The sequence below is a fragment of the Tamandua tetradactyla genome, chromosome 10, assembly GCF_023851605.1.
Source record: "Tamandua tetradactyla isolate mTamTet1 chromosome 10, mTamTet1.pri, whole genome shotgun sequence".
Classification (NCBI taxonomy): domain Eukaryota; kingdom Metazoa; phylum Chordata; class Mammalia; order Pilosa; family Myrmecophagidae; genus Tamandua; species Tamandua tetradactyla.
The window spans coordinates 5,051,201-5,070,448 of record NC_135336.1 but is presented as its reverse complement, the minus strand read 5'-3'; the positions used below and the strand labels follow the sequence as shown (position 1 = coordinate 5,070,448).

Here is a 19,248-nt window from a genome sequence, read left to right as displayed (position 1 = left end):
GAAGCAGCATTTTAATCATATTCTCCCATTAATTCTTACCAATACGAATGTTTGAGAACCACTGGTGTGGTTCATGATTCAAAATGTGGTCCCTGAGCCAGCAGCATCAGCAGCTTGCTAGAAAATACAGAATCTTAGGACCAAACCCAGACCTACCGAATCAGAATCTGCATTTTAACAATACCCCCAGTGGTTTGTATGCCTGTTACTAAGCATGCGGAGAACCCCTGATCTAGAACAGTATTTCCCGACATTTTTTTTTTCACGTCATGGCACACACAGAACATGAAAACGTTTTTGGCACAAAGCGATAACAGATGAGAATGTTTGCAGGGGTACTGGATGGAAAGCTGGCTGTCCTGAGAGCCAAGGGGATTGATATCTCAGGCACACCTGTTCCATGATACACTGATTGAGAAGCTCTGGTCTAGTTAACATGTGCCCAGTTCTTCTACCTCTCTTCATGAGGCATACTTCCGTAGACCTTGCTGATTCTTATTGCCTTCATCATTTATCATTTTTTCCCTGCGTATTAAATCATAAAGCCTACTTCCCAACCAAATACATATAATGGAAGAACATTGTCTCATCTTCAAATTCTAGGTAGACTCTTTGAGAAATGCCAAGAAGTCATCTGTTTATGACTTAACAAAAACGAGTAAGAAGCAAAGAGCCCTCTTCTCTGTGAGGAATGCTCCTTTCCCCTAGGTCCACAGATCTGCAAACAGTAGATCAACAGCGTGCAAGATGGCGTCCTCTTTCCTCAATGCCAGGAGGAGTATGATTTTGCATAATCCTTCCTCAGCAAAATCTGTCAACTTGTAAACTGGACAGGTGTCTCTTCTGGTAGCCAGCTTCCGCTAATAGGGTGACAGTTGGGTTGGAAGGAATGGAATACCTTCAGAAACACCTCCTGGTGGGACCATCTGATCAAAATGACCAAGTGACAGGACACACCATCTGATCTTGCAAAGCTCCCAGCAACATGGAAACCCCATGGATTTTTTTTTCAGCAGCTAAGGAAAATATTGAAATTTTTTTTAATTTTTTTATTTATTAGTTTTAAAATTTAACAACAAACAAAAATATTAACATATTCATTCTACATATACAATCAGCAATTCTCAATATCATCACATAGTTGCATATTCATCATTTCTTAGAACATTTGCATTGATTCAGAAAAAGAAATAAAAAGACAACATATATTGAAAAATTTTAAAGCTCAAAATAGCTGTAACTTAAAAGCACATATGACAAGGCCTACGGCTAAATGAAAAATGGTCATGACTTAAGCAAATACAATTGAGAAAGAAAAAAGAAAAAAGCGTTGCCACCAAGCAACTCACATTTTTAATTCTCTTCCAAGTTGCCTGCAAATCTGTACCTAATTCCCCCAATTTGCTCTCCTATCTGGTAATAGTAGCATATATGGTGGCAGGTTTAGAGTGGCAATATCCCTCCTGCCCTAGAGAAAGGATACGTGCATACTTAAGTCTTAAAAGGTTTCCTGATCTTCCCTTTGCACCTCAACCATACCCAAGGAGGGTCTGCTTGAAGTCCCTCGGTATTATCTTCAGGAGTAAAAAGGACAGTGGCCATCCAGAGCATGCTATCATTTGCTACCTCTGGTTGATTTTTCATGGAACTCTTCTCTTGATCCAGACCCAGAGGCAAGAAAGCCTTTAGAAAGCCTTCCTCTTGTTCTGACTAGGAAGTTCAGAGAGAAGTTGGCAGTTCACCCAGAATAGCCATGATGTCTACAAAAATAATGGGTTTTTCTTTAAGTTCCTAGCAAGAATAGTTGGCAAAAATTTCCATCTCTTGATCATCTGATTAACAAGTGCTGAAAACATGAGATTGGGAAATGCTGAGAGCTTGGGCCGCCCAGTCTAAACAGCACAGCTATTTTACATGACCATTTCAAGTGTATACTGAGCCATCTCTCTGCTTCATGGTCTAGGATGAAGAACAAGCTGTGGTACTTTGAATTTGGTACATCGGAGACCTTTGCTGCCACCTGCAAGAAACTTCACGACCACATAGAGTTAGAGGTAAGTTCCCAAGTGGGCATAAGGATTCCAAGAACTTGGTTCTACTCCTGAATTACCGTACACACCCTCAGGATATGTCTCCTTGGGCCCTGAGAAAGTGATCCAGAGGGCAATCTGTTCATTGTCCCTCCATCATATTCCCTGACACCTCCCCCAATTGCTGAACCTGCCTTTCTTGGCCTGCCCAGGGAGGCGTTGGTGTTCTGTAACCCAGAGGTCAGCTCTACAATCCATCCATTCCCTCAGCCCACCTCCCTGGGACCTTGTTATTACCCCTTTTCAGAAAAGGGAAGACTTAGTTTCTGCCACTGCAGGGAGAAGGGCTTCTGTCTTAGTGGAGGCAATGCCCCAAGCCTGCTGAAATGTTGGCTGAGACCAAGGAAACCAGACATCCCCAGCTCATCCTGCCTTGGTTTCACAGCTGCTTTAAGGAGCTAACTCACAGGGACCCAGGGGGTGCTTCAGAGGCATCAGACCTGTGAGTCGCATGGCGCCCTGCACTCAGAAGGGCCCCATGCTTGGTTTAACACCCTGCTGTCACTCTTAAATCTCTGGATGATTTTCTAACAAGCGGTCCCACATTTTCACTTTTGCACTGAGCCCTACAAATTACATAGCCAGTAGGAGCATTTGTGTTTTACTAACTCCTCCGGCACTTTTAGCAGCCTGCCTGTTCCCAACCTCTTACATCGCTCTTGCTGAGCTGCTCTAAAGAAGTCTTCTCTTTGCTGTGAGAACTTCTCCTTGGCCTCTGACCACCTAAAAGCTCCAATCTGAAAGATCAGCTCTGTCTCCACTTTTGGTTCCCTTGCCCAAAGATTTTCACTACCAACCCCAGTTTTCCATGGGACCCATGCTTACAGCCTTGGTTTCATCTGAGAAAAACAAGTGAAAGAGAGCTAGGGAGGTCAGCTGGGATGGGCTCCCCCTGGCCCAGCAGCTCTGTCTCCACATCTCCGCTAGCAGTCACGTGGGACCTGGGCATCCTTCGAGGAGAAGCATTTGGTCTGAGGCAGTGTAGGAAAGCCGGGCCACTCCCTGCTAGAAAGGAGCCAGCACTCACGGCAGTCTTCACAAACAAAACACAAAGCCAGAGGTTCTGTGCCATTTTGTTTGACTCATCTGCCTGCCTCTCCCCATCAGTTGCTGGGTAACTGATACACCAGGGTGGGAGGCCTGGATCTTGCTAATCCCCTGAACTTGTGGCCAGCTCTGTTAGCAGGCACAGGAGCATAGGGGCCCAGGAGCCTGGGGTGCACATCTCAAGGTGGTACCAGGTGGTATGTGGCTGTGACCACACGCACATGCCTGAGATTGAGACAGTTCTCTATTTACATGTAAATATAGTTTCTGGGAGCTGCAGTGGGAAGGAGGAGGCCTTGTCCCAAGGACAGTGTGTCTCTGCATTTTTCAGAGATGTGTGTGCATTTTTCCTGTTGGCACGGTCATCTGGTGAGGCCTCTTTAAATATACTCCAAATGAGGGACAGCCCTGGCCTAACCATGGCCAGCTGCAGGCACACAGCGACTGCTTGTTCTCCCTGCAGCTGGCCTTGAAATTGTGCCCGGAATATAGCAGCTCGTCTCCCCGGCCCCTGCAGCCCATCCCCACCCCCCACACACCCCGCTCCCCACCCCACTGCAGGCCCTGCCATGCCCCACAGGCCCCTCCGTCCACCCGCAACAGCTCTTCCTCAACCACAGAGGGGAATAGGGTGGGGTGGGGACTCATTGCTGAGGACGCCTGGTGGCCGCTGGAAAGCTGGAGTCATTGGCACTGTAGGCCATTGGGGGCTTTGGGGAGCACTTCCTGTTTTCCTTATCTCCCCATAATGAGTCTATTGAGTATTTATTCATGAGGGTAAGCTGTGGAGAGGGGCAGGGGCCGTCCTGTGACAGCGGCTTCTGACTGCCCGCAGGATTGGGCAGGCGCCGTCTCTGCGTCCTAGGAACACTGGGTGGAGGGGTCCCGTGTGCTGTGGTACGGGGGAGGCTGAGAGAGGCAGAGCAAGGGGTGAAACCCACGTGTGACAGGTGTAAGGAGGCTGCCGGGCACACAAGGAGAGGGGAGGGAGCGGGGCCCTTGGGGAGAGTAAGAGAAGCTATGTTAAGAGACCTGATAAACCTGGCCCCTGAGTGCAACAGCCCCAGCCCACCAAGGCAAGATCAGCCATCCTGAGAGTAACCCCACGTGGTTACTTCACTGCCTTCTCAGAGCCCTACTACAGCCTTTATTCCATGGCTGCACAACAACCCTGTGGGTAGGGCATGCAGGTGTTTTTATCTCCGTGTTATGGATAAGTCGGTGGAGGCACAGAGGTTTAGAAGGGTGAACACGGGGACAGAAAAATGAAAAGGGAAGAGAAATAAGTCACTATCACATGTTCTCATTTGAAACAACAACCCAGTGGGGAAAATATTATCGTCTCATTTTTAAAATGAAGAAACGCTTAGATCCATAAAGCAACTTTACCAAGACTTCATTGCTGGTAACTGGTAAGAGAGAAGATTCTAGGTCTTCTGGAGTAACTTTAGCTTGGAACCCAATAAACAAATTTACCTAACAAGTGCCAGAAATTCAGTAAATCCCTCAAATTGGATGCAGTGTTTCTTCCTCCTTTTTTGTAGGTGGGACCATTTGATTTCCCCCTCAGCCCGGGCAGCTGGGCAGCAATCCTGAGAAATGCTTTGCAAAGAAAAGAAAACACAGTCCCCCTGCTCTTTTGAGGGAGGCTTGGATTGAAGCTGGGCCATAGTAAAATAGAGTCAGGGAGGAAAACTGTTAAAAAGTTTACAAAAGGTTTCCTACACATCGTCTCATTTTACCCTGATCTGCAGAGCAGGCAGGGTGAATATTATCATCCTCACTTTGTAGGTGAGGAAACAGAGGTTGAGGGGGTCCAGTGACTTGAGGAGGGGCACAACCATAAGGAGATTTGGGGGAATAAATACTGAAATTTCTTTCTTTATCCATTCTTTTTTGTTGTTGTTGCTCTGGTAAAAAGTTAAATGGTGAAACATAAAGTTAAAATGAGATTGTGTGAGAGAGGGTCTCCATTAGAAGTCCCTCACATGATAAACAGCTCATTTGTCAGAAGCTAGTGGCTGATTGAGATGGAATTAGGAGTCTTGGTCCCTTCTCTGAAATAAAGCTGGAAGCCCAGTTGACAAGACACAAAACAGCTGGTTAATATAGGGCTCACTCAACTAGGACTAAGGAAACTTGATGAGAGGGTCCTGGAGAGCCACATGAGTCAGGTCACCCCAGACCCTCTTTTGAGGAGCCCAGTGACTCAGGTGGGAGAGAAGGTGATTCCAGATCTATGGCTTACCTGCAGACAGGTGTCCAGGGATGGTGCCTTGAAGGGCCCTGGCCTGGACTCTTAGGCCTGGGGATTGGCTCTGTTCCGCAGCTAGGGAAGTTTTGAACGGTATGTCTAAGCCTCAGCCTCCTCATCAGTAAAACAGTAGTGTGGTGGGGCAGGAGGGTAGCCTACCTCCCAAGGCTGTTTACTTGGATTAAAGCTTTTGGTTCTCTTTATGTAACTGGCAGTGGTGCTAAGAGTCTCCCAGAATCCTCAAATCCTAAATGGTAGGTACCATAAGCACCTTTCTAGAGAAGGGGAGAGAAGGCAAGAAGCCCACCTGAGGTCCAAAACCTATGTTGGTCAGGTCAGGCTTCAAATCCAGATTTTTCCAAAATGCAGGAGTTTCAGAGCAGTGCTGGCTCTTGAAAAGCTCAGTCTGGAGTGGAGATTTTTCTCAACCAGGTGCAGGGCGTCTCTGTTCTGCTTTTAGCCAGTCTTTTATTTATTTTGATATTATCAGATAACATTAATAGCAGGCATGGGATTCTCTATATTTATCAAAAAGGGAGCATTAAAATATGTTGCAAAATGCTCACTCTAGATATTTCCTTTATGGGAACACAGAGGAAGGCCTGTGGAAATTAGAACTGTATCTGGAACACTGGGGCTTAATAACTGCTGGTGTCTCTTATTAAGCAGCCGGGGCGGGGCTGGGGGGTGCAACAGTGGCTCAGTGGTAGAATTCTCGCCTGCCAAGCCGGAGACCCAGGTTCGATACCCAGTACCTCTGCCCATGCCAAAAAAAAAAAAAGAAGCTGAGGTGTCCCCTCCACCCCCACCCCAACCTGTCACCACCCCTGGTCCAAGGCAGCCTCTCAGGGTGCACTCTGACCTCTCTACCCCTTCAGAATGTCTCTTGATGCTCACTCAAACCTAATTTCACCTGAATAAACAGGTAGGGGGTAGGGTGAGGGAGGGACACTGTGAGTCACCTTCCCCACCCCAGGCCCAGAACATTTTCTCGCAGAGATTTTCAGAAATGATTGCAGTTAGTTGGAGCAAATCAAGCAGGCTTTAACTAGGGCACTCATTTTACGTTCTGTGGAAAAAATTCATTTTACTGGCTAGAAATAAGAACTTCTAAAATTCCTTGATATTTAATCTAATCTTTAAAACAATGTTCACAAGGAAAGGCCAGCCAGCGCCAAGATGCACCTCTATATGGGAAAAAGTGAGTCCAGATTTGGAAGTGGGTCAAAAAATAATCTGTTTGGGGAATCTCCGATCATTGCTTTCCCTTTTTAACTGAGGATTTAAAAAACATACAGAAAAGTCTTGACAATAGTTAAGTAAATATTCCCATTTCCCCCCCAGAATTGATTATTTATCAACATTTTTACTTATTTCCTTCTGGGCTTTTTTTAATCAAAGAAATAAAATGTTACAGATAAAATTGTACCCCCGAATCCCTACTGTAACATGACTATTTTACTCCATTATGGTTTTTGTTGATGTTTATAGGACTAGTTCATTCCATTTTTTTAAAAAGCAGCTTTATTTAGACATACAATTCACCCATTTAAAGGGTACCATCCAATGGTTTGTAGCATATTCACAGATATGTCCACCCATCACCACAGTCAATTTTAACCACCGCAAAAAAAAAAGTACACCCTTTAGCTATCCGCCCCCCCAACTCCCTAATCCCCCAACCACTGTTCCCAGCCCTAAGCAACCATTAATCTACTTTCTTTAGCTGTAGATTTTCCTATTCTGAACTTTCATATGAATGGAATTATATAAAATGTGGCCTTTTTGTGGCTGGCTCCTTTTATTTAGAATAATGTTTACAAGTTGCAGCACGTATTGGTACTTCATTGCTTTTTAAATTATTATTTGCCATTCATTCATTCACTAACAATTCCTTCACATTAAATAGTATTCATGGAGTGCCTATTATACACTGCACACTAGAGATATGGTGGTGAATAGGGTGGACAAAGCTTTCTGAAGCTTACAGCCTAATGGGAGAGAAGACCTTTAAAGAAAAGGGGTAATGGGAAAGGGCTTCTTTAGATTAGGAAGTTAAAAGAGGCCTCTCCTTACCAACTTCATTGCTTTTTGTCCTTTTTATGGCCAAATAATATCCCATTATTTGGATAAACCACATTTTGTTTATCCATTCATCCATTCATGGACATTTGGGTTGTTTCAACCTTTTGGCAATTATGAATAATATTGCTATAAACATTTGTGCTCAAGTGTCTGTGCAGACACATGTTTTCATTTTTGTTGGGTCTATACTCAAGAGTGGAATTGCTAGGTCATATGGTGGTTCATTCTTTTTAGCTGTGCTATAGTGCTCCATGAATACCCCATCCAGTATTGATGTGGAGGAACAGAAGAGGGATCTCTCAGACACTGCTGCCTGGAGCACAAGTGGCTAAACCATTTTGGAGAGCAGTTTGACAATATACCTTAAACTGAAAATGCACTTATAGACCATATGACCCAGCGGGTTCTTCTCAGTTTTGACCTAAAGAATTTCTTGCATGCAGACACAACGGGATGTTGTGCAGTGCAGCTTTTTCTGTTGTTGTTACAACAAAATGGAGCTGACCTGAATCACTTTGTACCTAACACTTTTAAAAGACAGTGTGAGTGAATGTACTAAATTTCACTGAATTGTGCACTTTAAAATGGTCAATTTTATATTATGTGCATTTCATCTTGATTTTTTTAACTTTTTAAATTGTATAGTGTATATGTGTGTATATATATATATATATATATATACACAAAGCAAAAAAATGAAAAGGCAAAAGTTTTCAAATCACTCTTCAAAAAGTGGTTACAGGATAGATACCAGAGTTTGTCATGAACTACCAGACAATCCTCTCATATTTTTTCCTCTAGCTGTTCCAGAATATGGGAGGCTAACAGGCTTAAATACTTATTTATCCTCACAATCAACTTTTTTCCTTCTTTTTTTTGTGAGCAATAGCATATATACAAAGCAGCTATATATTTCCAAGCACAGCATCACAATTACTTGTAGAACATATTTTAGACTTTGACATGGGTTACAATTTCACAAATTTAGGTTTTTACTTCTAGCTGCTCTAAAATACTGAAGACTAAAAGAGATATCAATTTAATGATTCAGTATTCATATTCATTTGTTAAGTCCTATCTTCTATGTATAATTTCACACTCACCTTTGATCTTTTTTTTTAAAGGCAGTGTGTTAGGGATGTATAATTCATATCATGGTATGGGTCCTGCCTATGAATCCTAAATTCTAAAATTAACATTTGGTAAAGCCATGTGCATGTAAAGAAGTTTAATAAATAATGAATCATATTACTTTAAGATTGGATGGATCATATTACTTTAAGATTGGATGGATTACTCCAATCCAATCCAGTGCTGTTAACTTTTAAATGAGAAAAATCAAGGGTTTTACAGGTTAAGTAACTTGCCTAAGTCCACCCAACCAGCAAATGGCTCTCAAGTCCCATTTGAGAGTGTTCTCCTGTTCTGCCTTAGCAACCACCTGCATTATTGCACACTCTTAAATTAGAGAGGAAGACATCTTCAAGCTTGTTCTCCTCTGGCACGATCTGAACCTTCTTCTCAGCTTGAGCAAGTAGAGCCTCTCAGAACATGGAGTAAGAAAGGTGGGAACTGGCCAAATGCTCAGCCCATCAACCCAGCAGCAGTGATTCTGAGAGTGATGAAATGGAAACATATCCAAGAGATTAACCATTAGAAGATTTTGAGCTCTTGATAAATAAATGTCATCATCTAATTAAATCAATGCCTAGAATCCTAGAGTTAAGGAAGGCCAGCTTTGTTCCTAGAGAGAGAGATTCTCCTACTAGTCTATTCCCTTCCTTTATCAAGTACAACACAACGGAAGTCCAGTGGTCCTCCATCCCTGCCTCTGTGCAAGGATTATCCTCATTCCAAGAGCCATACTTGGCAGCTCTTGTCATTCCAGATGTCTTTTTGCCCAACAACAGTTCTCCCATTCCAGATGCCCCTGTCTCAATTTCTTCCTGCTCCCTCCTATATGTATGCTAATCTCTTTTCCTGATCACAAAAGGATCTAATCCAAGTTAGATCCAAAATGGTAGGACATTTAAAAAAATATAAAGGGGTAAAAAGGAAAAAGTAACCTGCACTCTAACCACCCAGGTATAACTACTATTAAAATGGTGGCCTTGTGTCAATCCTTAATAATATTAGGAAAGTTTGGCCCTTCTTTCTTTGACATCAGACCTCTGGAGGATCTGTAGGAGTTTTTGGCTTTCTAAACCTTCACCCCCCTTTAAGTGCTGCTGCGCCCTCCCCATCTCTCTATCTCTTACAGTCGTGTACAGACTGTATGTTTCCTTCACTGATGCTTAGAATCTTTCAGCCTACTAAGGAGAAATTGTTTCTGTCAATTTCCCCTTATAAAATTCCATTGTTCGCTTGCAGTTTCTGACACATAACATTTCGTCTCTCTTAAATGACCCTCTTTTTTATTTCCAGCAAATGTGTACCCCATATTTCACTTCAATTCAAGCCTCCATTCATCCATATGCTCTTATTTTCCTGTTGTTGTTTTGTTTTGTTTTTTTTACATTTTCTTTGTTGTTTGTGAATCGCTTTGATTTTCCTTTGTCTTCAGACTCCTGGCTGAACACACTTGGTGTCTTTCAAGGACTTTGGAATTGCTTTAAAAGAGTAATTCCCTTGCCTACAATTCACAAGTGGGTGAGGTGGAGGACATTTGATAGATGGGGCCTGAGGAGGTCTCAGAAAACCATGGTTGAAGTCACAAGACTCAGCAGCAGCAAGTCAATCTAGAGCACAGTTCCACCACAGGCCCCTGCAGGATCCTCTAGGCTGACCTCACACCAGAGAGCTAAACCTCCCCACCACCCAAGTCCCCTAGTAACAGAATAACTTTTTCCACGCAATGTCTACCAAACAAATTGCATCTTCTAAGTAATAATGGACTGTGAGGCCCTGTCAGCAGGAAATGCATTATTTCTCTTAGACTTTCTGGAATATTGAAAGGATACATGGATCTTCATTGCCAAATTCAGGAAATTTGAGAAAGAACCATTCCTTTTTCTACCTCTACAATTGGACTATTAAACAGACAGAGAATATTATGTGCAAATACGTCTCGTTAACTGTAGTGTGGATAGGTCTTTATCTCTCCTTGTCAGTGGGATTATAAATTTGCTGATCTCAATCTGCACTAGAAGAGGAATTAAGAAGGTGGAAGAGTTGACTCTATCAGGGACATATAATCTAACAAGGGATCAGATAAATGCCACTGTGCATACATAAATATTATATCTTAACCCCATTAGGATCAAAAAATTAATAACACAGCAGTCACTTATTAAGTACTTACACTTTGGCAAGCATTGTTCAGTGCTTTTATACATTATGTTATTTAATCCTCATAACCATTCTGCACAGTGTATATTATTCTCATGATTTATGCAAAGAAACTTGAGTCTCATAAAGATAACCAAGTTCTCCAAGATCAGATGGATATCAAATCTCGGTCAGTGATTCCAGGCCCACATGTGTCTGGGTGGGTGACTGCCTCTGCATTAGACCTCTGATTTCTATATAATATGTGTGTCTATTTAATTGACAGTAAGTTTCCCATCCAGGGCTTGGCATATCTATTCACAGTCAATGGTCTGAAGCAAGAAGTATATCATATTCATTCTGTATCCCCAGGCCAACCACAGTGCCTAAAACAAAGTAACTGTTCAATAGGCATTAGTTGATTATAAAATTGAGCCAAAGAGGTCTTTTTTTAAAATCCCACAATTAGTGTGGACATAAATAGAAATAATTACTTGGCCAGCCTCAAGTCGTAACTTTCTGTTGGAAGCTACAGGAATAAAATGGGTCCACCTTGCTCCATTCATACACTCAGAGAAGGAGATGGCAGAGCTGGCAGCCTGGCACTCAGGTCTTCTCCTCACTGTTGAATGAGTGGGAACACCTCCCACACTCATGTCTGAGCTATTGCTGGGAACTTTGAAAGTAGCAGAGGGTCTGGGACAACTGTGAACTAGGGGCAGGAAATGCCAGGGTTCTCCCACCTCTTTCCCAGAGACAAGAGTTAAGACAGTGAGTGGGCAGAGCCCAGATGGCAGCAAGGGTGCCAGGCGGCTGTGGGGTCAGAGCAAGTGACCCTGCAGAGAAGAGGAAGAGGATCTGCATTCTGAACCCTCTCTTGTGTCCCAGCAGCCTACCTGCCCCTGAGCCCTGCTACGTAGCAGTCCCAGGCCGTCAGCCATGCCCTGTCTGCAGGAAAGGTTGCCCCTAAGAAAGCACATCTACCCCAGATTAGCCTGTGTGCCCGTAAATACAGCAAAACCTGTTAGCCTGCATCCAGAGCAAGAATACCTTAACATACCAGTTGTGTTTTACTTTAACTCAGGGAGGGTGGCCCAGTGGATAGGAAACAAAATTGCTTTGCCCTCTGTCCAACTCTGAGGCAACCTACCCATGTGAGCTCTGAGAAACAGCAGTTTTGTTTTGGAAACTGGCAGTGGTGCAGGCTCGCTCCTGGAAATGAATTTGGTTCCCCCAGCTGCAATGTTCTACTTCCAGCTGCCCCGCTCAAAGGCACCATTGTGCCCGCCTGGCATAGCAACAGAGGAGGGATAAAGAGGAAGAAAACATTTTCTGCCCATGGGATGTTCTTGAGCAGGTTGTGTGTACATGGCTTCGATGCCGCATTCCTTGAGCCCACACAAACGCGCCAGAACTCCATCATCCCTGTCACAGATGGCAGCCCCTTCCAGCCTAGCTGCCCCCACAGCTCACTGTCAGAGGACACGGAGCACACAGCTGGCCAGGTGAGGCTGGGAGTCTGGATCAGGATGACACTTCTTCAGTACAGCACTCTAGCCCACCAAAGTAAGGCTAAATCTCTGAACTGGAAAAGGAGTTAGTCCCACTTACCTCTCAATAGAAGGATTCATTCTGGCATATTCTAATAAGTGGGCATCCAGTCTCTTCCTGAGTATTCCAAGCATAGGTGGCTCATTACTTTTCAAGACGTTGTTCCACTGCTGGATAGCTCTGACTATCAGAAAGTTCTTCCCGATGTTAAACAAAGATTGTATGACCTATTCATCATCACATCCTTCCCTACTCAGCACTTAGCACAATGCTTGGAAGAAAATAGGTGCTCAGTAAGTGCTTGTGGAGTGCATGACTGAATTCGAGGGCACACTGAGCCTATTCACTTCTCCATGTCACTGTTCTTCTAGGGCTGAAAATGTATCTTCCATGTCATTTCCCATTAATCCTCACTGAGCTAAACATCCCTGGCAACTCGTATGACTTGATTTACAGATCTGTAATTATCCTGACCACTCTTCTTGATAGACTGCTTTGTGTGTGTGTGTAGAATCAAATCCCTTGTATCTAGAATACTGCAAATATGTTCTCAGTGGTAACAAAGCACAGGATTAACAGGCATCGGGTACACTTTCTATGAGTTGAACTCTGTTCTCGATTTCATCGTTTGCATCTAATGCAGGGAACCTGCAGCATCATGAAGCCTACCACAAATTTTGATAAGTTTTGAAAAGAAGGACCTTCCTTAGTTTCACTGAGTCTGTATCTCCCCATCCATAAAAATGAGAATACAAATACTGACATTTGCAGGGTTGTAAGAATTAGACATAAAATAATGAAGAGCCTGGTCCATAACAGGTACTTAATAATGATGTGTGTATTTGTATTAGTATGTAATGCTCCTGACAGATATCAGCTCTTAAAATGATAAAAAGCAGCCTCTCTGAATACAGGAGCAGCCTCTGTCCTGTAAGACTTACCTACATGCCGAGCCAATTGTTTTTATGTGGATAGTACTAGATCATCTTTCAATAATGCTATCACCACTCATCAAAACCACTCAATTTATCTCCTTTTCTTCCCTCAGAATACACATCAGATTGTTGACACTATAAACATTCTCCATAGCTCTCCTCTAGGGGAAGTAGTCATCACTGTTTGCCCTGGCTGCACTTCTTTCACTCCAAGTAAATTTCTTTATTCTGGCTGTAGGACCTGCAGATACGCAGATATCTACTTCCTTCACTGTCTGGTTACCTCCAGCCAGTAGTGTGCTGGAGCCAGCACATAAGAGACCACTGACACCACAACTGTGCTTTCAGTGACTTCACGTCGGACGCCTGAAATTGGCCACCATGGGCATATTTACACCATGCAATGCCACAATCTGAGCTCTCCCTCCCCACCCCCAGAGTCAGCTATTACCATTTAGTGTCCCATTTCTGTTTCACTCTCAGGCTCTAGCGTAGATTAAGTAGACTCTCAGCATTCTTGATGGATGAATGAATGCTTTTGTCTTCTGCCTCTTGATGTCTCTTTCATAGAAAATGTACCTCATGTGCCCTATTCTTGCTACCAGGTGTTCGGGCATAAAGTTCCCTTGGTTGTGATCAAAGAACGAGTTTTTGCAGCTTGGATTAACCTTCCATATTGCTCCTTATTCTAGACATTTATTCAGTCACTATATTAATCCATGGAGGTTGTGGGAATTCCTCAGAACGAAAGAAATCTTGTCAGATTTCTTCAAGGAAAGCCTTGGTTTCCACTTTGGGATTTCTTCACGGATTCTTTCTTTCAATAAATAGTTATTTTGGACACCTGTATGGCACCTCCCTGCCAGGAACTAGGAGCACACAGAGCTTTGTAAGATATGGTCTCCTGATCCTGGGAGCTTAAGGTCTACTGGTGGAAAGATAAATATATACAAGACATCGCAGAATATATATCCCATATAGCAGGGAAAAACAAAGAAATGAAAATTCAGAGAGGGGAAGGATTACTTTCTATCTAGATCGTTGGAAAAAGCCTCACGAGGCTTTTGAGCTAGAAGGGATTTAATAGGCATAAAAGAGCTGAGGACATTATAGGCAGTGAGTACAGCAGAAGCAAAAGCAAGTAGGGGAAAGGTACAGGCTTACAAAATCCAAGCTCCTCCCCAGCTCTATGGCTTATATGCAGATCAGTCAGGCTTTCAGGACTGGCCTTAGCCAGGGCCAGCTAACACCTCAGCTACTCTCCTCTTTCCAAACCAAAGGATACCTTGGACCAGTACCCAGGCTTCTCCATGGCCCACCTTATATTCCACATCTGCCATGCCAGCTTACAGAGAGAGCTCCTCTGCACCTACCAATGCAGAAATGCCCCCACCATATATGATCACTACCACTGCTGTCCTTAAATGGTCCTTGCAGGGTCTTGGGGCTGCACAGGATGGTATACTGGTGATTTTCCTTTGCCTAATGCCTATCAGTACCCTGTTCCTTTAAAAACAGGAGCAGGGAGAGGATCTTGGTCACGTGTATGTCAGCCTCCCCTCTGCCCTTCAGTGCAGATCGGAGACTCAGCCATAGACACAGGCATCAAGGTAGGCCACCCTATCTCCTGCCCTCGTGTCTGGAGGCCCTCCACCCCTTCCGCAGTCCTCTGCCTTCCTCCTTACTGTAACTGAATTACATTTGCTCAAATGCCCCCACTTCCCTCTTCCAAAGAATCACTCCTCCTACTTCCCTAACTTCTGGGAAAGGAAAGGACTCCAGTATTGTTCCAAACCAATGTTCAACCACCATCTTCAGCACATTCTCTTCTACTCTCTCTTCTTTCCATCTTAAGCATCCCAACGTCTTCTTCCCTCTATGCATTCATCCAACAAATTTCATTAGGTATTTTCTCTCCTCAAATATCCATGAAAAACCTTTTCCTCAATCATATTACATTTTCGATACCATCTTCCCTTGCCCCTCCCATTTACCACCAAAATGCACTGTTATTGTGACTCCACTCCCTCACCCCTCTATTCACCCTAGTGTCCCAGGCGAAACCCTAACTCTTCCAGGAGACCTAGCTGCATGATCTGGGGAAGTCACTTACCAGCTCTAGCCTCAGTGTCCTCAATTTGATAATTAGGAGTTGTCTGCAATGTTCCATTTGACTTTACCTTTCTAAGAATCTGTGCTTTGGCCCTTCCCAACTGTCAAAATTTGTCATTACAAGGTCACTTGACCTCTTTGGTTGTCAATCCAAATTACCTCAGGTCTAATTCCAGGTCAGTTTACTGGAATTAGCTGTGTGGCATTGGACAATTCCCTTAACCTCACTAACCTAAGTCTTCTCATCTATAAAATGAGATGAACCGGATGTCCATGAGAGCAAAGAGACAGAGAAGAGAAAAATTCTTTTTGGAGAGTGGACAGGGAAGAATTCATGGAGCAAATGGCACTTGGAGAGGTTTTGAAGAAAGGCACGGGGTGGGTGTTAAGGTGTCCACAGGGGTTTCCTACCATTACGGTATGGATCTAGGCAAAGATGACCAGTGGCTGATGGAGTGCTCCATAATGGAACATTCCGGTTGACAACACCCGATCAATCTGAACATCACAAAGAAAGAGACAACCAAAAGATGTGCCTTCTGTTGAGGTACAATAGGGAATAAAGAGTACCACTGGTGAAATATTCTTGCCAAAAATATCATCCCTGAATCTAATCAAACCTCTAGATCTTTTAAAAGCAGCAATTTAGTGAAGAAACAGTGGATGCACTGGGAACATGTTAAAAGCCACTCCAGGGATACAATCAGCAAAATCCAGAATCTGGGACATGCTGCAGCATTCCTACTCAAAGTCCATCACCAGGGAGCATGCCAGAAAAGCAGTCTCAGGTCCTAGTCCTGAATCAGAATCTGCATTTTAATAAGACCCTGATATGATCTGTATGCACATAAAGTTTGGAAAGTACTGCTCTCCAAGGCAAATAACCCATTTTCTTCAATAAATAAAAGGCAAGCAATAAGAAAAAATGGCAGGGAACTTTACAGATCAAAAGAAACCTAAGAGATATATCACCAAATGCAATCTGTAGATCTTTCAAACAAACCTGCCATATGAGATAATTGAGGAAATTTGAACAACCACTAATATTTATATTAAGGATGTATTGTGGTTTTTTAAAATTATAATAGTATTGGAGTAATTCTTTTTTAAAAAAGAGTCTCTTATTTAAAGATACATACAGAAGTATGTATGGATGAAATGATACAAAGACTGGGATTTGCTATAAAACAGTTCTGAATGGGGTTAAGGAAATGGAGTGAGGTAAAGTTAAAACAAGATTAGCCAGGAGTTGCTAGTTGCTGAAACTATATTTTCAGTAAATGAAGATTTATTACTCTCTCTATTTTCCCGTGTGTTTGGGAGTATCGTTAATAAAAGCAAACAAAGAAAAAAAGACCAGGAAGGAGTCACGGAATATGGGAGGGAGAATCAGGATAACAGTGGCAGGTAACCCAGGAAAGAGAAAAATTCAGGCTGAACAGGGGCAGGTGCTCCAGAAAGTGAGGCGTGTTCCACCTCTCACTTGGCCGTAGGAGGTCATTCCCGAGAGCAAGCACAGCCCAGTGGCAGGACTGGAATACAATCTGCGTTTAAAAACCAGAATCAATACACAGAATCTGTGACACGGTGAATCGAGGTTAGAAGGGAGAACTTCCTGGCTGCTAAAACCTGAAACAGGTCACTCTATAAATCGTGGGCTCTCCTCTGAGGACCTTCAGAAATAGGATTGGCAGAGCTGAAATGGAGGAGGCAGTTGAGACGCGCCGCCCTTTCAGGTCACCGCGGTGGGCAGACAGCAGCGGCGTGAACACGCGCGCCCCAGGGCTGGAAAACATCAGAGCCCTCCCTTCCTCATCTCCTCTGCTCCCTGTCCCTCTCTGAGCAGAGAGTTCTGCCCAGAATGATGGGGATTTTAGGGATCTGAAAGATAAAGGGGGGGGCGGGGGGTGAAAACGAATTCCAGTGCACTTCATTTGCCCATAAATACGCTTTGGCCTCTTCACCCAGTTTCTGGTGACTTAAAAACCATCCTGACTCAGAAAGAAACCAGAACCAAGGAAATCGTCTTCGCTAGGGGAACCAGTGTTGAACGTTGCCTGCAGTTGCTGGGAGGAGGCGGACGCAGGCGGATTGCCGAGCCGCTTCCAAGGAGGCCGGAGCGAAGCTGTGTAGCGCCCACCTCGCTTTTCCCGCCCCGGGTGAGGGTACCGCAGCCTCGGACGCTCCTGGCGCGCACCGTGAGCTCGATGTGGGGTGTGCGCGGCGAGGGCGTGTGTGCGCTCGCTGCTGCGGGCCAAGGGCTCTCGGTGTCATTCCCACGCCAGGCTATGAAAATTAGCTGGGTTCGCGACAGCGCAGCAGCGCTTGGAGGAGAGCCCGCGAGCTCAGTCCTCGGTTCGGGATGGCTAATGGCGCGCTCAGGGACCGCTGCCCTCCTTGTACTCTCCGCAGAAGCCACCAGAGTCGCGCAGGGAGAGGGGGCCGGGTGACGTCATGGAACAGTTGGAGGATTTAGCTCAAGAACCCGCTGGGGAGCAGGCAGGCCGGTGTTCCAGTTTGGATGACAGTGTTCCACTCTCGACTCCACTTTCCCAGATCCAGCACTGCAGCTTTTTGCCTTTCCCGAGACCCAATGGGCCTGGAGTTCTGAAGGAAATCATGTATGAGGATTGAGAACACCGGAAAATGGGCATGCAGGCGTCAGCTGGCAAGACTCTCCACAGCTAATCAGGCCGAGGCCATTAAAATGCTTCCAGGAAGGTCTCAGGTAGTAGGGGGGATGATTTCCAGGCAGGAATATGCCTTCCAGCATGGAGATAAAGGAACTGCAATAATAATATCAAACATTATGGAGTGCTACTTCCTTCAAGGAACCAAGCTCCCTATCAAGCCCTTGAAGTAGATGTTATTGCTCACCTCCCATCTCACAGATGACAAGTTAAAGTTCAGGGAGGTTAAGGAACCAACCCAAGATCACACAGCTAGTAAATGATAGAGGCAGTCCATGCAGGCTTTTTCCAAAAACTACATTGCCTTTCATTTCCCAAGTAGATGTGTTCCAAGGTGGGGACATCTAAGTCAAGATAGCAGGCCCCTCCCACCTCTTACAGTTCATATTGGGGGAAGAGGGATCTATTAGATCTGATGAGATCATGGGGCAGGAGACAAGCTATTAGAAAACCAAAGACCTAACCTGGGCCCGAGTGAGGACTGCCTCCCTTTCCAGGGAGTGATTAAATGTTTACAGAATTAATAGCGAACAGTTTTAGCTGGTTAGGGCAACAGATGGAAGGATCCAAGTACACTTAAAATTGCTGTAGGGAGGAAAGGTAACTTTGTGGACCACCATGTGCCAAGGACTGTGCTTGTGGTGTGTACATTTGGTTTTTAGTATGAATTTGGCACAAAGACAGATATTATAATAATACTAATACACAGCACTGCTGTGCCAGGCACTGCTTTAAGCACTCTACAAGACCAAATAGTGTTAGGAGATTTCAATTATTCAGACAACAGCTGGAAGTTTAATTTTGCAAAAGTCTAGCATCAGCAAAAATCCCTATTTGCATTACTAACTCTTTCATCTCCAAAGCAGGATCTGGCTTCTGACTGCCTGGGTTTGCATTCCAGCTCTGCCACCTTGTAGAGTGGCAGGTGGTAGCCTGAGCAAGCTCCTTGAGCCCTGTGAGAACCTGTCAGTTAGGAGCAACCTCTTGTTGCCTCCACATGACAACCCAAGAGATAATGCAGGTGAAGGGCCAGGACAGTACCTGTTCCCAGGAAGCACTTGCCACGTGTCAGCTGCTAATATTATCATTATTACCTTTCAGAAGGGAGAGGAAGTTCTGACCAACGATGAATAAACTGATGTAATGCACAAGTGTCTACAACCAAAAGGAAAAGTAGCATGTTGTTTAACAGGTGATAATAATGAGGAACGATAATG

At 44.2% G+C, this 19,248-nt stretch overlaps 1 protein-coding gene across 4 annotated transcripts in view; it reads left to right on the top strand.

Annotated features, from left to right (window-relative positions):
- Positions 1-19,248, top strand: part of DGKG (diacylglycerol kinase gamma) — a 206,791-nt gene that overhangs the window by 146,491 nt on the left and 41,052 nt on the right. For all 4 annotated transcript variants that reach the window (XM_077117823.1, XM_077117820.1, XM_077117821.1 and 1 more), the window contains one exon: positions 1,964-2,054. In XM_077117823.1, the coding sequence (XP_076973938.1) occupies positions 1,964-2,054 (91 nt within the window). The remainder of the gene's footprint in view (positions 1-1,963; positions 2,055-19,248) is intronic.